Consider the following 27,516-nt stretch of genomic DNA (forward strand, 5'->3'; position numbering starts at 1 on the left):
GCGCTGACGCAATACACGTCTGGATCCGAACTTTACTTCCGGTTTCGTTTTTTTATTGTTCTGACTAGTTGCTAAACTGATCTCTTGAAGAAATGCCTCGTCGAAAATAACAAATGTTTTGGTTTTTCTATAATCCATGTGTTTTTTTTTGCTTGTTATATAAATAAACGACGTTTAAAGAACGTTGTTGTTATTTATTCTTAGCCGAGTTTACCGAAAGTTACGTGCGGACCACGACAGCCGCTTGTTTATGTTGTTACTGCTGAAACTGTCTATATCAGCATGTCAAGTTCAAATATGGCGGCACATCAATAATGTTAAATCTCATTGGCTCTTGCATGTCTTGTGAAGAAATACACATATGAAAACAAATACATTTATTTGTTTGAGTGTAACTGAAGAAAGTCATATTCATCTGGGATGGCATGAGGATGAGTAAATTATAATACTATTTTCATATTTGGATAAAATATTCCCAAACTAAATATGAATATATATTATATAAATATATATATTTAGTTTAGGAATACTTTATCCAAATATGAAATTAGTATACACTTCTATATAATATATAAATATTTTAAATATTTTATATAATATTTAAATGTAGTTAAAGGAATTGTTATATATAACATATAGTGAAAAAAAACTATCTAAAAAAGATAAACTGATTTTTTTACTTTAAGTGAAAAATGTAAGGTAAAAATACATAAATCAGTAACACCTAAAATATTTTAACATTTTCATCTCAAGTACGAATATTTTTAAGCATTACCAATAAGATAATTTTTTTAATTTGATCCAACTTTTACTTTTTTCTGTGTATTTCTACCGAGCCCCTAAGGTGACATTGGAGTAAAAAAAATCTATAGTTTCATATGCTCACATGAAACTTTCATGTGCTCACGTGAAACTTTCATGTGCAGAATTTTTTTTTAAGTTTAGTTTTGCGTGCTCGCGTGAAACTATCGCATGCTCGTGTGAAACTATCGCGCGCGCACGTGAAACTTTCGCTTTCACGTGCGCGCGCGTTAGCTTCACGTGAGCACGCGAAACTAAACTTTGAAAAAAATTCTGCACATGAAGGTTTCGTGTGAGCACATGAAACCTTCATGTGAGCACATGAAAGTTTCACGTGAGCACATGAAACTAAACTTTATTTAATTTTTGCTCCATGTCCCCTTAGGGGCTCCTTATATTTCAGTGTAATTATTGATTAATAATTGATTTCAATAAATTTTGTAAATTATAACCAAGGACCTGGTTCTGCCCACTGAGATTAAATTGGTCTATGAAAATACTATATGATTTCTCTATCCCTGTCCACACTATGACCACAAAAGAAAGCTATTACAATAAAGTACTAAAAAACAATACAGGCGATGTATTAAGAAAAAAATGTGATTAGGTTTGATTTTATACTGTGGTGCTATGTTCTGACCTGTTGTGAACTGGCCCTTCATCTTCTGGAACACAGGGTCTTGAGCAGTCGCTTGAGCTCGACGGGCCAAGGACTCGGAGGCTGCACTGGAGAACATGGTGGACACATTTGAGACGTTCTCAAGTCCCACCCCAAACGTGCTCACAAGTTTCTTCACAAAGTTAAGCGTGTGAGGGGTGATCTTAGCGTCTGATACTGCTCCGCTCTTCTCAAACGCCACAGAGTAGCATTTTGCAAGGCCCTGCTGAAGCTGACGCAAGACCTGAGGACATAAATGAGGAAAGTCAAGTGAGACCAGCATGAATGTTTAACTAGTCGTTATCAATTTACCATGAAGGATAACATAATTTCCACATATTCAACCCAATTTGCCATTTCAATAATACTTTAAATCCTTAAGAGCCCAGATGTTCACCAGAGAAATCAGTAAGATCCTGCCTCTACAAGTCTTCACCGCGGAGATTAGCCTGAAGAGGATCGCCAAATAATTTAGTCTGAGACTACACTTCATCAACGTCTGCAAAATTAAACCCACGTTTTACTTCACCGAACACTCTCAATCCCAATTTCTTTCATCCTTCAATTCTCCTTGCTAAACTTTTCCCTGCCCTTTCCTTCCTCCTGCTGTCTACCAGCGAGCGTCCCACAGGAGTTTCTCGGTTCCTGTCCGGTCTCGACGCATCATTGCATCGGCCCTGTCACAGCAATCCAATCTTCCCGCAATCCGTCTTCTCTCCCTTCACCCATCAATCACTGCGAGCCACTTGCCAAAGCCTGATTAGCGGTGGAGCGCCAGTGTCCACCTGCACTGCAAAAGCACTTTTCAGCCTCACTGAGCCCCAATCGTTCCCCCCTGTCAGCTTTCATCTGGTCAGCCGGTCCTCTGAAAACAGCTATGTGTATGTGACTCTGCGAACGTGCGGCGAAGGGCTTAAGAATGTAAGCGAACCAGACAGAAAACGCATACACGTCATGTTTAACTTGTGCTCTGGGCTGAGGTGCCTAAAGAGGTAGCCACTCGCATCTAGAATACAAAAAATGGGTTCTAAAAAGCAAATCAGGGGAATATCTTGAGTTATCTAGAATATCTTCTTGTTTGATGTTTTTTATGTACACGTAAAAACAGACTATACTCCGGGCTTAACAACTCAACCTGAAATTTTAGGCATATAGGACTATTTTTAAATCACAATGTGAAACATTTCTTAACAACAGGGTCAGAACTTTAAAAAAAAACACTCTCTCTAGGGTAAATTAGGTGCGGCTCACCTCCTCGTGCCAGTTCTCCCTGAACCAGACCATCTGGTCCACAATGCCCTCCAGAGATGAGAGCAAGGTAGGATGGAGCTCACGCTGCATGTGCATGATCCGACTGCAACGCCACATTGGAGCCGTAGCTCGGATGGGACCCGGATCGGATGCAGAGTGCGTCTGGGCCGCAGCCGAACTGGGCTGCTGCTGGCCTGAGTCTATAGCATGATGAATGACAACACAAGCACACATCAGAAAATAAATTTGACTTTGGTAGACTATTACATCGTAGAATATAATTTAAAAAAGTCTCATACCGCTCTTGTAGCGCTCCCTCTGCTCGATTTTCAGCGTCAAGTACAGGGTTCGGATCGGAAAGTACACGGCTTGAGGGTAGACGCGTCCCACCTAAGAGAAACAGTGCCAGATTACATTTCAGACGGTCCCTGTGGACTCAGGTCAGAGTGAGAGAGGAAAATGTGGTGCTGACATGTTTTGAAACTTGTCTGTGATAGTGCAGGCTTTTGAAAATGAAACCGTATGGGGAATGAAGAGATGGACAAACACGAAGGCCAGATTAAACCATGGCTCAATATGACACTCGCTAAAAGCTTGTCGAGCCAGAATGTACACACATACACACAGAGATCTGATGTGCCCTTGAGAAAGAGCACACAAAGGTGGTTCTTACCGTTTAATGCTCCGGCATAAAAGCTTTGGTCTTAGTGCAAATGCGTCAGTGCCATTCCAACTATATTTTGGTTTATTGCATTTATATCCCTTTTAATATTGGCAACTGACAGCCAAATGCAAACTGGCACCATTGCTTTTATTTAATTTGCACTTGAAACAATGTTTGAGGGGCATTACAATGAGAGACAGATGAGATGTGGCACCGTTAAGCCTTCTTCAGACTAAAGGACATTTTGTCAGTTATGATTAGTGCTATCAACTGATTAATCACGATTATTTGCATATTAAAAAAATTGTGTTTGCATAATATATGCATGTGTATGTGTAAATATTATGTATATATAAATACGCACATACATAAGTTTTAAGAAAAATGTTATATACATTTCTAACACAGTGACTACAGTAACTACGGCTTTCAAATGATTAACTGCGATTAATCACTTACAAAATAAATGTTTGTGTTTGCATAAAATATGTGTGGGTACTATTTGTAATTATTATGTATATATGAAGATGTTGATTACAAAACGCAATAAACGCCATTTAAAAAAAAATCGTTACCACCAAAATCAGTATTGTATGAGGTCAGTATTAAAAAGTTAAATGTTAATTTTACGCAAAATTCGATATACACCGTGCTATTCTGTCATCTTTTCTCCCTTTTTCCCCAAAACGCAAAAAACGCCAGTCCTCTTTCTCTGCAGAATGCAATAAATCCGCTCAACCAATCACAGCGCACCATTCCACGCACTGTAAACAATAATAGCAGCGCATTGAATACACACAAAATCCTAGTTTTCTTCATCTACTTCGTGATCAACAAACAAACAAAAACAAAATAATACTTTTGATGGCATTAATAAACCTGTGGTGGTTTTCTGTGGCGGAGAAGAACTGTAAGCCTCTTGGGGACTCGGGCAACGAAGAAATGCCAGCGGTTGCTTGTTCTTACACGACAACATGAAGCTTCTGTCATGCTAACACATTGACCCCCAGGGGATCTTATGAAAAGATTTCCATTATTTTACTCAGTCAATGAAAATCGAGCAAGACCAAAACATTTTACAGCTGATTGCTGTCAAAAAAGTTTAGCGACGACGTCCCAAGGATGACAGCAGCAATGACAGTGTTCTTAATATGACAAAGTAAGTGTTTTGATTGATGCCATTGATTTTTTTTTTTAATCAACTAAATGAATGTAACATGGCAAAGATAAATGCACATTTACATACTGACTCAATAGATTTATAGCATTTTGGAAAAAAATTGTCATGAATTTATTGCATTTTGTGGAAAAAAAAATCAGTTTTTATAATTAATATATATATATATATATATATATTATAAACTGATTTTTTCCCCATATATATATATATATATATATATATATATATATATATATATATATATATATATATATATATAATCTAATATATTGGTGTGAGGGGGATATATATATATATATATATATACAGTGTTGGGTGTAAGTAGTTACAAAGTAACTAGTTACTGTAATAATATTACTTTTTTCAGTAACTAGTAGTGTAAGGCATTACCCGTCTGAAAATGGTAATATTATTACAGTTTTTCCGAGCTAGTTACTTAAGTTACATTTGCCAGTAGCACCTTCATCACACAAGGCACAAAACACAGAGAACAAAAGGGAAGGGGAGGAGTGCGTGAATGGAACAGTGATTGGTCTAAGTTTGGCACGAGGTATCGTTTACCATCACCGATATTTATATATATATATATATATTAATTATAAAAACTGATTTTTTTCCCACAAAATATATATATCCATTATTAATATATATATCCATTATTAATATATATATATATATCCATTATTATTAATATATATATATATATATATATATATATATATATATATATATATATATATATATATATATATATATATATATATATATATATATATATATATATATATATATATATATATATATATATATATATATATATATATATATATAGGCCAGCTGACAGTCTTGCCTGGGCCCGGGACAAGATAATCTTAGAGGGCCCCCCACCCCTTACTTTTTACTGGTAACAAGACATTTGGCATTATCAGATTCAGGACCCACGAATATTGCATATTATACATTGTATAAAACATTTAGTTAAAGGTGCAGTGTGTAATTTTTAGAAGGATCTCTTGACAGAAATGCAAAATAATAAACAAAACTATATTATCAGGGGTGTATAAAGACCTTTTTATAATGAACCATTATGTTTTTATTACATTAGAATGAGACGTTTTTATCTACATACACAGAGGGTCCCCTTACGTGGAGGTCGCGATTTTGTGCCACCATGTTTCTACAGAAACCTTTAACAGACAAACTTTTTTTACTAAGTTGTCTCTGACGATGACATGTTTTACCGGTGACGGCTACTGTAGCTTCTCTATGTGTTTCAAAAGCGAGGGGTGAGCAGTGTATTGAGCCGTTAGTTGCAATTTGCAACCTCACCTCTAGATGCTTCTAAAATTTACACACTGCACCTTTAAATGTAGTACACTGAAAAAAATATTAATTGAATTTAATCAATTTATTTAAGCTACATTTACACAAAAAAAAAGATTAGTAAAGTAAAATAAAATATAAAACTTTTGTTTTACATGTAGCTTAAATAAATTGATTGCAACCACTTACCTTAAAAAAATGATTAAATTCAATTAATAATTTTTTTCAGTGTACTGACACTGTATACTGACACAAAATATCATATAATCACGTATGAATTATGAACAGATTATTGGAAATATCAGTAAAACAACTTCAGCTAATATTATGCCGTGTTTGGACTAAAAATTGAATAAATATTACTCCTCTCTTTAGAAATTTGAAGTAAACATATAAACTCAATCAATATTTCTCCAAACATGCACGCCTTTGAACCAAAAGCCCAGAGGGATATTAATTTGTAAAGAGCTTTCATGATGAGCATTCATTACATTTTTCTCAATGAATGCGACTGAGGGTAGAGCCCTGCATTTCAGCCCAAGCCCGACCCGACCTTTTTACACCCCTCAGGTCGGGTTTCGGTCAATTTTAACGTCACAGCTGATACGCGGGCGGACCTCGGGCTTATAGGCTTCTCCATCTTTTTATATTTTTCAATTTAATTAAAATAACCTTTTGACGGACGATGATTGCAAAACAAACGTAGTAAGACTTTTAACCTATAGCACGAGTCCGCTATAAGCACAGCCAGCCACACATTTACAATGCAGCTGTTGCTTATTTAACAGCAGGACCTTCAGCGCACCGGGAAAAAATATTAATGGAGGACTAGATTAAAACCTTGGATACTGCGCATAATCTATGCAAACAGCATCCAAGACATAATCTATAATATGCATAGCGAAGTTGTAAAATAAGGCAGGTTGCATGTTTATTCGGTTTCATGTTTATTTCGTTTCGTTTTGTAGCTATAGCCCTTTTCATTTTTTTATTTCTGCACCCGTTGCAGCTCCGAGCAGCAGAGCAATCTGCCTCCGCTTTTTAAAAATAGTGTGTGTAGATAATAAACGTTTAAACTAACACTGTGATATGCTGAAAATATATATTTTATATAGTTGTTCTTGTAGCCTTATAGACAAGTGAAGTGTTGATTTGAGAGTTAAATTCATCAAACTTACTGTCGGCTGCTATAACCGCTTTTTGGTTATAATAAAAAAACTTTAACAAACAAAATACTCTAAAATGTAAATAAAAAAAGAAATATAACTATTTCGCCATTTAAAACAAATCTGAACTGCTTTAATTGCTGCAAGAGTAGTACAGCTTCGAAGGAATCTGTGTACGGAGTTATTTTTTGCTATTTCTGCGGATTTCTTTTGCAAAATCTATGCGGAATTTTGCAGAATAATTAAAAATGTTTTAAAACGATCTGAGAGAATGTGCGCTGTGAATATTACAAAACAATAAAATATTTTATAATTACATTTTATTAAAGGATTACCCTGAATTAAACTGGACCAACATGAACCAACAGATAATGGACAATGTGCTGTCACGACCATAGAGTTTTATATAAATTACATATATTACTGTCTACAGTGTAACAGTAAAAAGAAAAAGCTTCTCATAATGAATGTAGCCTATATCAAGATAATTTCATCTGTTTAACAACACAATGTATATTTATCTTGTAAACGGATTTGAAATAATAAATAATTGTCGCGTCACTTAGCAGACGATAGAGATTTCATTATCTTCTCCGCGGTAAGTTTTATTTCAAATTCAAGTTTTACATATTAAATATTAAATAGTTTGTGCTTTCTCTCATAAAAACCTCACAGCAAACAGCACAGACTTCTAAACACACGCGATGCAGTGACTATATCTGCGGTCACAGATTCCTAATGGGGAGAATTAGGAATTCTATTTTCCTCTATTTTCCTCTATAAGGCCTATATTTTCTTCTTTTATTTTATTTTCTGAGCACCGGACTTGTGCTGAGTCTGACCGGACATTTTGAGCGTACTGAACTTCAAATCAAATGAATCAAATATTTTCTTTATTTTTTAACAATTATTCCATAGGTTCCAGTTCTGGGCCCCCCTCACCCTGGGCCCGGGACAACAGACCCGTTTGTCCCCCCCTGTCGGCGGGCGTTTATATATATATATATTAATAATAAAAAAAGATTTTTTTAATTATATATGCCAATCTCAGGCTAAACCTGTTTGGTTTGCAAGTGTCAAAAAATAAAGAGAATAAAGTTTTGCATGTGCATGTATCTTTGCATTTTTAGAGAAAAACAGAAAGTGGCCTGAATCATAACCCGATGACAGGTTCATTTTATCGTTTTTTATATAACACAGAAACACGGTTATCTTGTGGCCCTCTAGCTCTGTGATATTTGTGAGGGTGTGAATGTGTCCACATTGGTGTGAGGGGGATAAGGACAAGCACGGAAGCATCAGACCGTGTTCCTCTTGAAACCCGCCACAACCGCTCTCAAATCTCACAGCACCCAGGCCATTAGAGAAGAAACTTGATCTCCGTCAAACACATTGCAGAAAGCAGACTGGCCTTTAGGCGTAAAGAGACACCTTCCAATCCAGATGGGCTTTTACACGAAAAGCAGCAATGGCCAAGACCTTCCGTTAAGAGCTTGTTAAGTGTTGTATTAAAAATGAACGAGAGGAAAGGGGAAGAGACTTCCCCTAAAAAAAAAAAAAAAAAAAAAACCGGGGAAAAAGCCTCATATTTAAGGGCATGTGTGCGTGTATAAAGGCGTTGAGTTTTCCTCGCCTCCGTTTCATCTGAAGGCACCCCACAGCTCACCTTCATCAATATTTTAGCAAACGTTTTTAAAACATCCCACCAAGAGGAGCACAGCTAAATAATTCAGAGTCCAAGATAAAAGTGTTTCATCCATCGAAGATTTCGCTTGAAACTCAAGAGTTTTACAAAACATCTACCTTTTCACCCATTATCTGTGCTTTAGATCAGACCAACAGATCCTTCAACAAGGGCAGGCGTCATTCCCGAAACAGCCTTGACAACTTCATTAATTGAGATTACGGTGCACAAACATATCCATTTCATTTGGTGCTTATCAGGGATTTGAGTGTACTTAATCTCAAAGTGAAGCGTTTCCAGTGCATGGGTGCGTCTGCGTTGAAACCGGGAGATTAGGAGTCGGTGGTTGGAAGAGTGTACGTGAGGAGAGACAGGAGGCAGAGCTGCATCCAAAACGCACTTGAAATGAGTCAAGTGAATAAGAGAGGGATTTTACCATTTATTCAAGTAGGCTATAGGAATAGTCTAATAAAGAAAATCACTTATGGCATTATTTATTCATCATCTCATTCCCAAACCGAATAATCTACTTTATTTCTACAGGAGAAATTTATTTATTTATATTCATTTGAATACTGCCAGATCTTTCAAACTTTCCCAACTATATTCCATACTAACTCTCCTTGGCGCAAGTAGTTGCAATGTCCAATTTGTGAACAAATGATTCTTCTAAAAGAGATCTTTCCAACGAATTCGCTTTCCAATTCACCAAACATGTCTGAATGATATGCTACGTCTCATGAACTCTCACCAAGATGCCAAAAAAACTAGGATAGATGTCAAGATAAGCGAAAAATGGCTTAGATTTTGTTTTATCTGCATTTAAAAAAGCGCAAGGAGGAGCCAATTCATTCCTCAAAATGTCTCATGGAAGAAAGTCAACGGTTAACATGAGGATGAGTGAATGATGGCAGATTTTTCGTTTTTGGGTGAACTTTTCATTTACGTCCAAATAAAAATTTTCTCCCTCTCTCTTACTCTGTCTCTCTCTAGGCCCCTGGAGCAGATGTTTCCTCTTTGAAGTTTAGGAGCTTTTGAAATGGCTTGGAAATAATACTCCATCAAGGAAGGCAAATTAGTCTCTTGTTTAATTTGTGGTTCTGTTTCCACAGTTTGAGAGCGTTTGATATTGACTTAATAACAATGTTTTGCATAATTCATTAAAAAGGGAAGAGGGAAGCACTAATAGTATAAATTTGACAAAGGGGGTACTGACTGCAGATTGTCTCTTACTTAAGAGCAAAAGAAATAATCATGAAGTCCTCTTATGCATTTCTTTAACTCCGAAAACCAATTAGCATTTTGCAAATAAACAACAAGCATATATTATTTAAATATGAATGTGCTGCTAACAAAAAGGTACTATGAGAAATCTAACCTGGCTGATGAGGTTAAGAAGCGGTTTCCCCTCCGAGCCAACCAGACAGGTGAGGAGCTGGGGGATCCAGGCCAACCACTGGATGGGCGGCACTCCAATGCAGTATTTGTCCACAGCGTCAGCCAGAGTATTCTTATCATCAAAGCTCAACAGCCACAGAACCTGAGGAAGAAGAGACAGACAGATAAAGAAATGAATGTAGAAATCAGTTTCAGCAGGTGAAGAGTCACAGAAAACTAGTAAGTGAGACATGAACATATTGGATGTTGTCCCGCGCCAGTCTAAAGCTTTCTGTAGCGTCTACAGCAGGAAGAACACACACGTGCATGAGACTGACAGGTCAGGTAACGCATTTCATTTTGAAGTAAAGCAGTACATCAGCGCTCGAAGCAAAGGCCATCAGCTCCATGAAATAGCTTCTCAAGGGTTTAATGGTTTGTAAAAATCATCTCAGTCGCTTGCTGCCTCCTCTCGCTCTTCTGGTATTGAGGCTGGAGGAATGGGAACAGATCAAAACCTCCATCTGGGTTGAGGTCTGATGGAGACATTAAGCTCTGGACACCGGCCGGCTTGCAAATAATTACCAGCTATTCTCATTAATCACGCGTAAACTATGCCAACGTCTCTAAAGCTTCGGTGGCCAGCGGCACTCCAGACGTAATCTAATGTGCTCCATGCATTAAAAAACCCACAGAGGAAAAAGGAAAAGGCCAAATGGTGTGGAGCTGTTTGATCTGCTCGACAGAGAGCGGGCCGCCACATGTATGATATCCATACAAAAGCCATCATCAGGTCTAATAATATAATTACATACATCATTGGGAGTTCATCAGTCCGACTGTGGCGCATCCCTCCGCTACAGCTGCATTAATTTAGAAGCAGCGCATGGTGACGCATGTTTTTGGGACACGGATATGCCCTCCATTTAACAAAGCCATCAGAGAGCAGAATGGGTTTATTGGACCACAAATGAGAGCACAGTTTGCCTCTGTGTTATGGTAAATTGGTTTAATGATAAAACTAATTACAGGCCTGTCAAAAAAAGATGCTGCCCCATTAATACAAGGTCTCTGTGCATCTCTGCCAACCATGTTACCTATTCTTGTAGAAGAACAAAACCAAGTGCATGTTGTTCACTTTGCAAACTTCAGCTCACCCAGTGCCCTGATCAGCCATACCTGCTGTGTGCGTTCGGGCCACCATGACCCCTCTGTTCACGGGTCACGACCCAAGGGAGAGTTCACGGGGTGTTTTATTGGTTGTCTTATAAATGCAGTCGTTCCAAGGGGTCAGGCTACAGAGAACAGCGTAGATTGGACTGACAAAGGTGGAATGAAGCTTTTAACCTTTGGGCAGGACGGTGCTGCTGGTGGATCTGGTAATTGAAGGAGTCAGTCTGCTGGGCACGTATGACACACTCAAGATGGGTGATAAACTATTTAAGAGACACGTTTTGGGTATCTGAGAAGCTTTTTAGGTAACCCTCAGCACACAATTTAGAATCAAAGAAAATCAAGAGTGCCCATTTGTGCCACTTACTTTATGTGTGGGACTGGATGGGTCACGAGGGCAAACTTCTTGTCAACAGTAAAGTGACTTAAACTGAAATTATTTGACTGGCCATTAGAGGCTGGCTTCAATAAAGAGTTAATCCCATAGACCCCCACATGTTAAAATGCCCAAATTTACAGCAGAAATAAATGTTAACAGCCTGGTCCAAAAGTGCATTTGGTCTGTATAGCTAATGTTGCCCTTCATGACAACTGTGGGGGGTGAATTTTTTGTAACTCATCCGTTTAAATTATATTAAGCCTTAAAGATTTGCATAATTGAGGGCTTGGACACTTGAGTGCCAGGGGAATTGCCAATGCTGTCACTACTGTCAAGTGAGATGGGCGTGGTTTCAGCAACCAGGCACCTCAGCGCTACCCACTTTCCACCTCTTTGCCCATTTTCCACTATTAGCAAGTGACACGCTGCCAAGATGGTGATGGCATGCTCCGCCTACTTTGGGCTTCAAAAATGCTCTTTAGAAACCTACGGGTGACGTCACAGACAGTATGTACTTATTTTATACAGTCACGATCCACCAAATCCAAAAATCTTATAGAGCGTATTTATTTACAGTCAGTTTTTAGTAATTACAACAATATTTAGCTTCCTCAAAGCAGTTGTCTTTCAACTCATGCAGTTTAATTTAGCATCCTGCCCCATAAGCACTTTTAATATACTGTGTCTGGCAAACAACCAGTAAATTTTTGCCCCAGGACCTCTGTGTTCTTTTCTGCATTTAGCACAAACACCTAATAAGAAATCTCGATCTTGATCTCAAGCTAACCTAACTGAAAAAATTGTTTCGCACATCCTATAGCTGCTGTAAGCTGTTCTAGACCTAGCCAAGTTGAAACAAGCAAGAGATCTTACCTTGGCCAAGTACTTGCGGGACTTGCTCTCGTTCTGATGACGGCAGGCGTGTAGGTAACAAGTAATGGCAGATACACCGAGGTGTGGCTGGCGGTCTTTGACAAAGATGTTCTCCAAGTAATCACCCCACATAGCCCAAGCTTTCACCAGAACATCATGCATCTGCACGGCAGCTGAGAATGCCTTATTTGCCTCTTCTGACCTGGAGGATGAGGGAAAGATTAAAGAAATTAAGCAAGATGTAGACCATCAGGTTCTTAACATCACAATGATTTAATAAACCCATTAAGCTTGGGTCAGTAAATGATCACAATCATAAACAGGAGGTACATCAAATCATAATTATGAATCAGTCTATTGCGGGCATTTCCAACGAGCATTTAACTTCGAATTTGAGAAGGATCTTAAAAGGAAAACACCATAGTTTTTCAATATTTTACTATGTTCTTACCTTAACTTAGACAAATTAATATAAACCTATCTTTTTCAATGCGTGCACTTAATCTTTGTTCAGCTCGTCATGATTGTGTTAGCATTTAGCCTAGACCCATTTATTCCTTAGGATCCAAAGAGGGATGAATTTAGAAGCCACCAAACACTTCCATGTTTTCCCCATTAACTCATTACCCATCATCCATTTTTTGAAAAGTTGCCCAACAGCATTTTTTGTGATTTTCACAAAATGCCTTCCAGGAAATTTTTCTTCTAAAAATATATAAACATACAAATATATCAAATAAAAAGAACAGAGATAACTAGTTCTCATTTTTATTTGTTTAAAAAAAATCGCCACATTTTCTTTTGTGCCACCATACTTACCCGTGTAACTACTCATTTAACAGTCTTTAAATAAAGAAAACATGGAAGTGTTTAGTGGCTTTTAAAATCATCCCTGTTTGGATCCTAAGGAATGAATGGGGCTAGGCTAAATGCTATTCACAATGCGCTGTACAAAGATTAAGTGCACGCATTAAAAAAGATAGGTATGTATTAATTCGTCTAAGTTAAGGTAAGAACGTAGTAAAATATTGAAAAACGTTGGTGTTTTCCTTTAAGGAACGTGACTGAGAACGGATCTATTCTATCTGAAGCTATGTAAAATCAGCTGACCGAGTCCAATATTTTGTTTATTCAGCCACTTAAGAGCTTTGGGTATTTGTCCCCTGAGAGCATCTTTTCCTGAGCCATTTATAGAAGCAGTTTAAGAATAGAATCTAAGAGAGACTCATAAAGGCCTTTATAACATTGAGTCATCAGGCCTCCTTCCTCACCGCCACATCCCCAAATGTTACCCCAACATGACACACCTACTAAACCAATCACGCATAATGGGAACTTTTAATGAGTACGTGGCAAGCAACAGAATTACACTTGATTGCGATGGGAGTCTGGGGAGCCCAACTCCACTGAAGCGTTTTGTCAGTTGTGGACACGTGGAATGTGTTTCTACTCTTGGCCTTTACTGAAAGTCAAGCCTGGAGAGCATGTGAAGTCCCCACGCCCAGTCAAGAGTCAGACGTCTTCTTTCGACAGCTCCGCTGCTTTATCAAATCCCTATGTTAATATTCACCGAGAGTAAAAATGTAATGATTGCATTAGAGCCCTGCTGAGACCGGAGGAAAGTTCTGCTGATCGAAGAGATTTCGCAAATTGCTATTGAGTTAATTATTCAGCATGTGTATTTAATAAGCTATTTCAATACAGAGCCGGGCTCTGGGGTCGCCATCAATTCATCCACAATGTGGAAAAGATGAAGATGTGGGGTCTATACTGAGCTCAGGTGTTGCTAATGGGGTTTTCATTAACATTAGTTTATGGTTCAATGACGCGATGATAATGTTTTTGGCTGGATCTTTTAAAGGTATAGTTCACTCAAAAATGAAAATTCTTTCATCATTTACTCACCCTCATGTTGTTACAAACCTGTATAAATTTTTTGTTCCGATGAACACAAAGGAAGGTATTTTGAGGAATATTTTTAACCAAACAGATCAGAAGCCTCATTGACTTCCATATTATTCGTTTTACCTACTATAGAAGTCAATGGAGCTTCTAAATGTTAATAAAAAAAAGTACAACATGTTTTTAACAACATGAGAGTAAATAATGACGAAATTTCCATTTTCGGGTGAAATATCCCTTTAAGTTAACAAATAATTTTAATGTTGTTTAAATAGACGATAGCTTCTAGTATTCATTCGTGTAGACATATCTATGACCAAGCTTACAATTTCTGAATCTGTTTTGGCTTAAAAGCTAAAAGGGAAAGGAAAAGATAAAACTATTATCGCTAAAAAGGACTTGCTCCAAAACATGATTAACATTTGCAAATCAAATGCGACATGGTATAAAAAAACATGCAGGCTTCTTTTATTTATCTTTGTATAAAGAGAAAACAGAAAATATCATATCACAGACAGAGCCGTCATGGCGGTGTTTAAAGGTCAGCATATTCTTTAAATTCTTAGATATTTTGACATGGCAAATGTTTAAATGTCCAATAAAAAAAACAGAGTCACTCTTCACTGTCCTTTCTGAATGAAAGTAAAAGGCAAAAAAATTGTCAATATCCCAATATATTGCATGCACTTAGAGGACTTTGCTGAAAAAAGGATTCTGCCAACAAATCAGTATTTCTGAATGACCTTAAGCCAGGATTAAGTAGATTTGAAACAAAAGTATTTGATGAACGTATAATAAGCACTAAGAGCATTCGACCAAAATCATGACTTTAATTTTTGACAGAGGTAGCGTTTAGCGGCTTTTATATTTGAGCTCTTCGAATATTTCATAACACTTTGTGTACACATTTTTAACTAGGCACTCTCATTCTTTCAATCTTCATGGAAATCCGTATCCATCATTGATCTGTATCTGTATCTGTTTGTTTAATGTCTGCCATTTAAAACCCCTGACCTGAATGCACTATGAATCTACTGAATTCTGAGACGTGAACCAATTTAATGACAGTTTCTCATCAGTATACACTGATCAACTCAATGGCGGTCAATAGAAGTGCAGTAAGAGACAATCACTCATTGTGAGTTTGGCTCCATTATCCTCTACCATAAAAGGTTAATTACCCATCATAGTTTCATATTGACTGCAAACGACTATTTTGACCTCATTATTGGTCTAAGGTTTAACCGTGATGATTAGTGACACAAACATGCAGATGTTTATTTATCCCATCCATAATGACTTTGAAAAGAGAGCTCTTATGATCTTTCTGTCGCTCTCATTGCTTAATTTCAGACTCACACGACAGACAATGTGTAAATTGAGAATTCTCAAAAAAGTGACAGGGAGAAGGGGAGAGAAGATGTACAAAGCCAGGGATCAACTCGCTTACTTGTTGATCTGGGCCAGGAACATTCCCTTGAGTGCGTAGAACTCTGCAGTCATCTCCTTGGTGAAGTACTTTAGGTTAGTGGACTCGATCACCTCCAGACCCTGACAATACAACAATGATTGCATTTAAAATGCTCATATATTTTACGGATATGAATTTTTCATATTCTAGAATAATTTCACAACTAACAAAAAACAGGGCATCTGTTTTTTTTACTCAACAGAATGCTATATTGCATGATTTGACAAAAAAAACAATTGTTGCAAGGTAAACTGAAATTTTTTAATGCAAGAACTAAGATTCAGTATATTAAACAGTATCTAAAACATTAGTAAACAATACTATTTATCTACAGGTATATAATCAAATACTGTCATGTAAAGCCCAGAGCATAGTCTATATTTTCACGCTTGTGTGAACATTTGCAAATGAACGCACAGCCTACAAAGTATAGTTTTTTGACTGGTACATGTACACAGACATTCAACACATGCACACTGCGACAAAACGCAATGCATTTTCTAGGTTACATACTACATTCACCTGTAGGCCCCAGTGCAACCAACGCAAACAATATCCTTGGGGAATTTTGAAGTTACAGTATATAGTCATCATTTTGTAAATCAGTATAGCAAGTTCAAATACATCAGCATGTCAAAATGTCAAATTTCATGACTAGTTGTCATATGTGTATTTTGTCACACAGCACACAAGAACCAATCAGATTTAACATAAGCTCAAAATATTTAACTGTTTTGTCTCACAAATGTATCATATGTAATATGTATCAAATATATATCATATATTAACTCACTGGAGTCATTTGTATTACTTTATTAATGGATGTATGCGTTTTTATTTTTGCCCTTTGCCATGTTAAATGCTGTATAAGATGATAATGATGGCATCAGAGAATGTTCATATTTGGGTTAACTACTCCTTTAACAGGAGCCTCTTCTCTTATTTAATATCTATCACAGCCTAAAATTACTTGTATAATGTCATTTTGCATAACGTGTTTACAGGATCAGTTGACACCATGAATAATATATTTTTTGGACTGGCCCAGCGTGTATTTTCCCAACCTAGAATTCCTAAACATAAAAAGTCAACATCACTGTCAACAGAGTATATATCAGCTATAGCATCTCTATAACTCAATCTATGACTGCCAGGTGAGCCATAGTGGCTTTAGAGTGTGCCAGAACAATGAAAAAGGAGGGAGAGAGAGAGAGAGAGAGAGAGAGAGAGAGAGAGAGAGAGAGAGAGAGAGAGACCTATTAAATCCAATGGTAGTTTAATGACTTGAACTCAGCTGAGGCAGCTCCATTAATCAGGCTTAAGCGAATGCTGCAGCTAGCACTCCATTCCTTACACTGTTTGGAACGCATTTCTTACTCTGACAGCACCACAGTCACTCTCAGCCTAATGAGAGCCGCGTTACTTCGATTAAGAGACTTCAGCCAACAGTAAAATGAGCAGGTGGGTCGACACAATACACCACATATAGATACAGATTCATATTGCAACACAAAAACTGCTCCATTTTCTAGTTGCCAGCTTTCAACAAATTCATAATATTAATTGTATAAAGTATTATAAAAAATATTTTTCTATTAACAGATAAACTTGAAACATTTAGAACCATATATCCAACACTCATATTGCTCAGTTAGTATAGCACTGCATAAGCATAAAGGTTTTGGGTTCGATACCCATTTTTTTACATACTGTAAAAAAACATTTAGTATGAATGCACTGTAAATCTCAGAGTATAGTCTGTTTTTTAAGAGGACCCGAGTGTACATACACAATTGACTGCAAAGCATACGTATTGTGACAAATTGCAATACCACTCTTGGCCTACATACTACATAATCTTGTACGCGCATGCGCAACCTACGTTTACAATATACGTTTTCAATATACGCAAGGTTTGAAAAATCTGGCGATGAGGGCACAGTACAGGAATACTCTTCTGATGACGAAAATTGCGGCATGCGTATGCAGATCATTGAGATGCGTAAAAATGGACTATACTTCTGGTACTTCGGGTATACTAATGGGTACATTACATTTACACAACAACATACTACAAACTAAAAAAAGATTTCTTTCGCGCTTAAAAAAATGTTTGGGTAAAAAACAACAACGTTGTTAAAGCAATCCTAGTTTACCAGTAGTTGGCAATATCACACAATCTCTGAACATATAATATGGTCATAGCATGGTCATAACATCAATGTTTTATAAATATATGTTTTTGTAGTTTGGTGTGATAATGGTATCATTTTCAAAAACTTGCACTTTAAACACTTGGCGTTTTCAGGCCCTCAACAACCCGATGTAGTCTAAACCAGTGGTTCTTAACATTATTCCTCGAGGCCCACTGCCCTGCACATTTTGTATGTCTCCCTTATTTAACACACCTGATTCAAATCATTAGCTCATTAGAAGAGATCTCAATGAAATGGACTGAGTCTGTCAGATAAAAGAGACCTACAAAATGTGCAGAGCAGTGGGACCTCGAGGAATAACGTTAAGAACAACGAATGATCAAAATGCAAAACGATTTTACTTTTTTTTGCAGTGTTGTGTAAATGCCCCCAAGTCGCTTTGGACAAAAGCTTTAGCCAAATGCATAAATGTAATCATATTGGAGAGATTGATAGTTCACTCACCTGCATGCATTCATTCTTGCCCATGACTCCAGCCAACTGCAGGTAGCATTTAACCTGCTGGCGGATCTTCTGGAAGCAGTCTACAATAGGCACAGTGGGGATGGTGTGGATGCGACTCAGTATGTCCAAGGCCACATTGACCAGCCCTTGCTTCCGGCCGATCTTTCCGTACTGAATTATGGCTGATGCGGAGGCGTGCACGCCAAGCATGGCATTATTAGTGTTTGGGTCGTGTTGCGTGTTGGTCTCGTAAGCAGTCACAATGGCTGCAACACAAAAGATGGATTACTTTTAGACACAATAACTGTACAATATAGTAATACTGTAATAACTTGCAAAGTTCAACAGTACGGTACATCTGCAGTAAAATATAGATTCCAGTCATTAATGATCATCATATGTGCATATTTTTACACATGCCCCAAGCATACCCTGATAGTGGTGCTGCCGCCACATGAAAATGCTGCTCCAATGGGAGAGATCATCGGAGACAATCGGTAGTCTGTTTCTCCAGGTTTTCACCACGGTCTTCATGTCGTGGAGGCTGGTATTGCGGCCCAGGTTGGCGGGCTGAAGTCCTGCATTAATCTGCGCAGCTTCCTGTAGCTCAATGATCTGCTGGGCGGCCTGAGGTGAAAATATGCCAGAAATAAACAAATAAGAATCTCAATGCACCTACCACTAAACATTTAATGGAAGGATGAAACCTGCACAAGCCCTCTTCAAAAGAAACATCAGAACTCAATCCAAGGAGCCAAATATCACACACGCACAGCACTCCGAAATCCATTACTGTGACTGTATTACAGGCTTAAGATTCCTATTGAGAAAGAAATGCGTAGTAACAAAGTCTTGAGGTGGCGGGGCGAATGGATGGATCAAAGAGTCTTAAAAGCCATTTACTTGGAGAAGGAGTGCAGGAGAGAAGCGTCTATTCCCTTAATGCGTAATTGCGCTCTCAGGCAACTATTAGGCGACACCAGTACAGAATACGGACTTTGACGACCCTGAAAATCGCTCGACATTCCTTACAAACCAAACCATTGATGCTTGACCTTAACATATGAGGCTCCAAATACACACCTTCTGATAAAGGTGCACTTTTTAAAGGCTACACAGGCCTCTATGAATAGGAGAGAGAAGCTATATTCTAGCTGTTTACTATGCATTCAACGAGTAGCTGGCATCAGCCAGGATAATGAATTACGGCAGCCTCCAAACACACATGCACGCATCAAAAAAAACAATCCATTCAACATTGATATCTGGTTTACAAGATAAATGTCTCAAATCAGTCTATGGACTTGCCAAATCAAATCCCCCAAAACAAAATAAATTAGGCAATACAATATTTTTCACAATTATCTGTTAATATCAGCTGATGGCACATTATAACCTTCATTCGAAGTGCCCATTCATCATGTAAATTTAATTTTCTTGCAGGTATTTAATCAAACACTATCTGATGAAGAAAAGTAATTACAAGCCATTTAAAACTGGGCCTCTCTCTCGCTCTCCCTCTCTCTCTCGTCTGAATCTCTTGGACTTGGTTTTCTGGTATGTTTGCATTCAAGAGTGCAGGTGTAAACAGATACAGTTATCAGTAAATTCAGTTATCAGTGAAGTCAATTGCTTTGGGACATCAACTGAAGTTCTAAGGGTCTGACAAAAAAAGCCACCAAAGAGTGGCTGTTTATGTCTGTTAAGAGCAGCTTTTTCTTTTTTGCTGCTGTTGTTACAGTGCTTATGAGGCTTTACTGTATTGATCTTACTCCAACATTCTTTTTCTAAACCCTAAACCCATGCAGGGTTCACACCAGATGCGGTAGAGGCGGCAAGTGTGAGTGACTTACATGTTAAGTCAATGCAAAGACGCGATTAGGCATTCTGCGGCACGAATGGGGAGGAACGCGCGGGTGACACGTTCAGCTATGTTTAGTTTATAATCGCCGCGTCCGCACAGGCGCGTTGGTGCGCGTGGCAAAAATAACGTCAATGCGGAGTGGGCGGTCGTGTGCGTTTGGTGTGCGAGACCCTATTTCGCGTGGAGGTGTGCACGGCATTTTTTGTAACTGTGCGCGCGGCTCCGCATCCAAAAATGACCGAACACGAGGCGATTCTGTCCGAGCAGGCAAGCATGTGATGTATCTCTTTTATCAATCCAAGCAAAACAATGTATATATTTATTTGACACTCTGGAAGTAAAGTATGGAAACTTTGCAGTTTAAAACACGAATTCGTTTACATGATTCAAAATGTTTGGCTTATATTTGTATTGAATGAACCACTGGACGAGGAATAAAATACAAACCTTAAGATGTCTGTACTGTTTGTTTAGTAAAAATGTTAATTAAATGATAATGTTTAATAAAGACATATTTAAGAGATTGTTGTTTTATTCATGTTCTCATATTTATATATCAAGCTCATATGTTACAAGCACCAGGATTGTTCCAGTGGACGACGACTTCTATTCGCTTCTTTGTGTTTGTTTTTGACTTGATTGCTCATGTCGCCCCCCTGGCGGTTAAAAAAATAGTGCAACAGGGAGTGCGTCAACTATAAACGCCTCATCTGTTTGGTGAGACGCGCGCGCGATCCACGGAGGCTTGCGTTGCGGACCAAAGCGCGAGTACAAACAAAACTGAAATTGAGCGTTGCCGCGGGAAACGCGCGTGTTGAAAAATCTTCACTTCGGCGAATTTCCGCACCGCGTTAACCAATCAGGACCTTGCTGAAGTAGTGATGTGATTACAGGAGTCGCAGAAGCCCCTCCCATGATGCAAATGTTCGCGTGAATGTCTCAAAATGACTAGAATTTCACGCGCGAATGACGCAAGTAAACTCAAATGTTCAAGCGTCCAACTATGTGCAAATAGCTGGTGTAAATGCACAAAAAATATGGTTAAAGATGCAGACTATTTTCAAAATTGATTGAAATGTATTGTAGTGCATAGGTTGTGCGTAGCCTGAAGTGCACCTTGCCACAATTATAAAGGGGACATATCATGATTTTAAAGGGGACATATCATGAAAATCTGACTTTTCCATATTTAAGTGCTATAAATGGATACTCAGTGCTTCTATCAAACTAGAAAATGTGACAAAGAACTATCAAAAGTTCAACATTTCTCAACATTGTTAAAGCACTGGACACACCCACTTCCTATCGTCAACAGTCACTGTCGCCCGTCTCCTCGGAAGTCAACAAGCTTTCATTGGAATAAATGAGATTGCGTCCCTCTGCCGTTGCTAGTTGCTGGCGGTGTGCCATCTATTTTTTGTAAACTATAATTTTTAATAATTTAAGAATAAAAAAATAAATAAAAAAAATCGGCCATTGTCTGACATTAATTAAATGTTTAGCATTCAAATGTAACCAACAGTGATGACATCATCATATTACTGAAGTACGATTGTTTTTTTTTACTATCTTTGCATACTGACTTGTGCTTGGTCATGCATTACATATATTTAAAGTCTGAGTTAAAACTTGTATGAGTTAAAACTCTTTAAGCCTTCTTATAGCATGTGTTTAAGTTTTATCTGCCACAGTAATTGCTTAATGTTTTAAAACCGCTTGAATGTGAATCTACACCCTTGCCTCATTTAGTATATGTGGATCTGTGAATATGTAAATAGATGCTACATTCGTCAGTTTCAGACAAATGACTGCTAAGTTCGGTTTCACAAAATGCATACGTGAAATCCACGTTTGCAGCACTAATCTTTTAGCGCTGATGTTAACAGCTGTAAGCAGCACATAAGCAGAGCTGAACCAGCAGGGCTGCAATCGTTTCAGCGCTTTCAGAGTCTTTTATGTATGGCATCCATATATATAATATCAATGACTCGAATTAATGATCCACGCTGTCAACTGTGTTGATGTGATTGGTTACATGTTTGTGACGTTGGAAACAAAGGTAATTTTAAACTGCCTCCACTTTCTAAAGAAAACACTCAGCAATGGTTGAATGATGAATTTGCACATGGCGTTTGCACCAAACGACAAATAAATCACAATAAAAACCTGATTTTCCCACATTTGGACTACCATTTACAAGATATTCGCTGTGTGTTCTGACAACGTGAACCGAAGCTGAAACACATGCTACTCGCACCAAAAAAAGCAACTATCCTTCAAGCATCAATAATAATTTTTGTTTTGTAAACATAATCAAAACATCCTGAACACAGTTCTTCAATCCCATGGATAACAGAGCCATCAACCAAAACCCATGTGCAGTAATCACCATAACAAACAGCAATGCCTCATTTCCCCAATTTGGCTGACATATTTCCCATCACACCAGAGGGGAGATCAAGAAGAGTTAACGGTCCCTGGAGAACGCAGCGCGCCCAGTTCCCACACATTAACTTAATCTACAGGCACACATCTTCTCGCCTCTGTCCCATTGTGTGTCCTGCCTGATCATGTGTGTGGCAGTCAGGTGGCTGTTCTTTCTAATGAATATTAATACAAGCTGCCTATTGAGCACCACAATTGTGCAGGCAACACTACCTCAGTCGTTTAATAAAAGGCCAAAGGGCCAAAAAGAGGGATGGAGAGAAATAAGAGGCAAAGAAGAAATGACAAAAGACATTCTGGATAAATGTGGAGTATAAAAAGGCAATTATACAAAGTTTACGCATTCTCTTAGCAACAAGGGAGTGACTGAAGTCTTTAGCTTATCGCTGGTTACATCTGACCAGTTGTTGTGCTTTTGAGGAGGAGTCATTATTTAAAACTGACAATCAATTTAGATTAAGTCAATGGCGGTGCTTAATCTTAATGTGAGACAAAGCATAGCGGACATTAAAATGTGTCTGGAGAGCTTCTGGTTCAAGGGTGCTTATCAACCTCACCTGCAGCAGCGGAGTGTGTACGTGAGAAACGATGTGTGGTAGTCTCCTCCACTCTCTGATGGCAAGACTGCTGGCCATCTCCACCAAGCGCTCGATGAAGTTGAGCTGCTGTTCCTCGGGGTGACAGATGGCTAGGTAGCCGCGATGCATGTTCACCTTCCAGGCCATCTCCTTGGGACAGCTCAGCTCCACCTAATGCACAAAACCACAGAATGAACCAGAGCACTTTCAAAGTGGATGTCATGGATGGTGCAAACTAGATGCAGATCATGAAAAGTGGGACTTAACACAAATTAAACCCGATGGGGTGATTAGGACCATCCTGTATCATCCTAAGGGGAATTATATTGTGATGATATCCAGCTGACTGTACATTATCAGCTTATTACACGGCTACTAACCAAAAAATACATAAAGAGATATGAAATATTGATGAATTAGAAAATTAGTTAATTTTACCACAAAAAGACCATTGAGTTCTGCAAGAGACACGGAAGTAGCATAGTGATGGAGAGCAAATATTTAGTTTATTCTTCTCTATACAAATTATTGGTGACTGCAAAATGCAACAATCAACCAACCAGAACCAAGTATTACAGGAAGTAGTGTTAAAACAACCCACTGGAACAGTGGCACTTTCAAAGGGCACTTATCACGGCTGAAATTTGATGGATAATGCGTACGGTCTGCCTAATCCACCAACCCCTAATTGAAAGAGAGGACATTTAAACTTCGAGAGAACAACCGCTGCTGCCAAGTAGCCTGCCCTGGAACAGGAAAACAAATCACTTCCCAGCAGATGTTTGAGCAATTATTCAAGCACGTATCCGTAAATATTAGATGCAAAGCTAAAGGAGGGGGACAGCGGGGTGGGAGAGGGAAGGGCTGCAGGGCTGGACAATTTAATTAGGTGTCACCTCAGGACAGAAACCTGAATGAATTCGTTCCAAGTCTCCTTGAACAAGAGCCAGGAGTATTTATAATGTGTCCAGCCCCATCACGCACTTTTTCTACTTTGTCTTAGAAGTGAAGCCCATAAATTAACCACCGATGGCAAGGCTACAATCCTGAGTCATAAACAATTCTGCCAGCACAGTAAGCGTGTGACTTTTTGGATTATAAAAGTGAAGTGCTTTCACAATAGGATGAAACTTTAATAATTATGAATAGAGTAATTGTGAGGTATTGCTTCTGGGTTATTTAACTGGACATGAAATTTAAATTGTAAATTGTATGTACGCGGGTATTAAAAGGCAGGTCTATCAGCATTTCATGCATTCTGACTGGATTTCTCATGCTAAACATTCGCAAAAGTTCGAATAGCGCAAACACCAACGAAGAGCTAACACGAAATCAACGTCACAGAAGAAGTGTGTTGTTATTTGTGAGGGAAATTTAAGCTTGTTCAACTTTCCAAAGAACCCAGCATTATGAAAACAACGGATATAGTTTGTTTATCCTGGGTAGCAGCGGAGCAGTGCATGAGTGTTCAACGCTGGATTTCGTTGAAATGGGGTAGTCATAAATCACCGACGGCAAGTAAAACTGCATCAAATGTCTTTGTTTGGTTGGTAATCGGCACGTAAGTGCATATAATGTAAACGACATGAACACGTAGTGAATCAGTTCTCCAGAGATAGTGGGATAATGTTTGCGTGTGTTTTCCCCCGGCTTGTGACTCGCTTGTGTTTTTTCAGAAACTATCGTTAGAGTGGATCTGTCTTTTATCAATTTGATAAAACTAAAGACTCTTTGGAGATATGAAGGATGTAATACTACTCTACAGGTACTCAAGATTCTCCTAAGACATGACATCACATTTTTTTGTAGTTTGAACCATAATACTTAATTCTGTATAACTGGAACCAGTTGTACACAAACGTAGACAATTACACTGCTTCATGTTCAAAGAAAAATATTTGGTTATTATATTTATTGGTTCTTCCTAACCCCAAAATAGCTGGTAGAAATCTGAAAGAAAAAGACAAACCAAAACTCGGGTCTAAAGCTATGTACTCGACGCGTCCGCACGGGCGCGTTGGTGCGCGCGGCAAAAATGACGTCAACGCGGAGTGGGCGGTCGTGCGCGTTGGGTGTGCGAGACCCCATTTCACGTGGCGGTGTGCACGGCATTTTTTGTAACTTTCCGCGCGGCTCCGCATCCGAAAATGACCGAACTCGAGGCGATTCTGTCCGAGCAGGCAAGCCTGTGACGTAATTCTTTGATCAATCCAAGCAAAACAATGTATATATTTATCTGACACTCTGTAAGTAAAGTATGGAAACTTTGCAGTTTAAAACACGAATTCTTTTACATGATTCAGAATGTTTAGCTTATATTTGTATTGAATGAACCACTAGACGAGGAATAAAATACAAACCTTAAGATATCTGTACTGTTTGTTTAGTAAAAAACGTTAATGAAATGATAATGTTTAATAAGGACATATTTAAAAGATTGTTGTTTTATTCAAGTTCTCATATTTATGTATCAAACTCTGATGTTAAAAGCACCAGGGTTGTTCCAGCGGACGACGACTTCTATCCTCTTCTTTATGTTTGTTTCGTGCGCAATCCGCGGAGGCTTGCGTTGCGGACCAAAGCGCGAGTATAAACAAAGCTTTAGGAGGTTTACGTGAAAAAAGCAATGTGTGTAAATGGGTTTACCTGCACCAAAGCCTCTTTCATTGCCGCCCAGTTGGACACTCTCCAGGCACACTCCAGCACAAGGTATGGATTGTTGTGGCCTTTAGATTGTCCATATTCAGTCAGAGGCTCCCATTGGTTCAGCTCTTTGGAACAACTAGAAAATAACAACATGTAGAAGTTAAAGCAAAACAAAAACAAAAGAAACCAATTTTCCACAAATTGAATATTCATAAATTTCATGGAATGTGGACTTGGTCATACGAGTCAGGAAAGTTGGGAAAATACTATGTACTAACTATTTACAACACAAATCATGTAAAAAATAAAGATTTTGTAATGCATAAAAGATTGAACCTGATTTTAAGTTGTTTTCTTTTGCTTTTTGCTTTTAGTGAGAACAGAAAAATAGCTTCCAAGTGGAACTCAACCTAACTAGGCACAAACCAAAGCCTGTCAAACTTATAGTTGGAAAGCAATAAATCAGACTGGCGTAATGAGTGGCGGCCTGAAGTGTTGAATCAGAAGTTTTACAGGAACTTTTCATGAAAAAAACAACAATTTACCGGATCCAGTGATCTTCCCATAGCTGGTACTCTGGAAAGATGGCAGGTGAAGCATTGTGCTCCTTGCGAGCTTTCTCCATCGCCTTCTCATAGGTTTCTTGAGCCTGGAAAGGTTACACATTGTTCGCATTATTTATATGCAAAGAGGGACTCACGGGAAGCAATTGTTTCAGTATCTCACCTGTTCAAAAAAGCCATGCTGTTCGTACGCGATGGCGGTGCTAGTCTCTGGAAACTTGCATCTCTTCTGCCACAGCCCTGCCCACATATCCTCTTCCTGCAGCAGGGAGTAGAGCTCCGCTAGCGAGTCGAGGATCTCCTGGGGGAATATGAAATAGCATCCTCAAAGAATATAGGGGACAAACACATCCATATTCAAGAGGCGACCCAATGAGATGACTGCTTAGCATAAGCAGCATGAATTCTTGGATATTTTAAACTGCCCTCACTGACAGGTCAAAACAAAACTGATAGAAATTTAGTGGACAAGTGACACAGATAAACCTTCACTTCCTATACCTGCTGTGGAGGTGTGATGCTCTCCTGCTCGTAGAACTCAGTGCTCTGTTTGGGTTTGATGTGCAAGCTAAGGCCCTTCTCAAACGCTTGCTGTTCCAGCATCAAGGTGGAGCGCAACCATAAATTATGCGTCTTGCCCAAGTACTTCAGCACGCAGGGTCTGATGGGAATGGGTGGCACGCACTGCGACATGGCCTCCACAAAGCAGTTTAGGGCACTGGGCTGGCAATCCCGCTGAGCTTGATGGCTACCGCTACATAGGAACGGGCCCATCTCGCCTGACAGGGCCTGCAAAAGTGGTTATATAAGACAAGTATTAGTTTTGGTAATATTAGCTTGATCAAGAAATTGATGAAG

General features: G+C 38.6%; 1 protein-coding gene across 5 annotated transcripts in view; it reads right to left on the reverse strand.

Moving 5' to 3' along the window:
* The window catches only part of trrap (transformation/transcription domain-associated protein), a 125,791-nt gene that overhangs the window by 12,499 nt on the left and 85,776 nt on the right, over positions 1-27,516 (reverse strand). For 4 of the 5 annotated variants that reach the window (XM_065242539.2, XM_065242538.2, XM_065242537.2 and 1 more), the window contains exons 53-65: positions 27,160-27,447; positions 26,822-26,959; positions 26,641-26,744; positions 26,096-26,231; positions 23,429-23,620; positions 18,994-19,189; positions 18,563-18,828; positions 15,882-15,982; positions 12,530-12,731; positions 10,106-10,267; positions 3,010-3,100; positions 2,711-2,910; positions 1,442-1,703 (exon numbers count right to left, since the gene is read on the reverse strand). In XM_065242539.2, coding sequence (XP_065098611.1) covers positions 1,442-1,703; positions 2,711-2,910; positions 3,010-3,100; positions 10,106-10,267; positions 12,530-12,731; positions 15,882-15,982; positions 18,563-18,828; positions 18,994-19,189; positions 23,429-23,620; positions 26,096-26,231; positions 26,641-26,744; positions 26,822-26,959; positions 27,160-27,447 — 2,338 coding nt within the window. The remainder of the gene's footprint in view (positions 1-1,441; positions 1,704-2,710; positions 2,911-3,009; positions 3,101-10,105; positions 10,268-12,529; positions 12,732-15,881; positions 15,983-18,562; positions 18,829-18,993; positions 19,190-23,428; positions 23,621-26,095; positions 26,232-26,640; positions 26,745-26,821; positions 26,960-27,159; positions 27,448-27,516) is intronic. The other variant, XM_073815708.1, reaches the window with a different exon arrangement.

This window comes from Paramisgurnus dabryanus, chromosome 1 (assembly GCF_030506205.2).
Source record: "Paramisgurnus dabryanus chromosome 1, PD_genome_1.1, whole genome shotgun sequence".
In the NCBI taxonomy this organism is placed as follows: Eukaryota; Metazoa; Chordata; class Actinopteri; order Cypriniformes; family Cobitidae; genus Paramisgurnus; species Paramisgurnus dabryanus.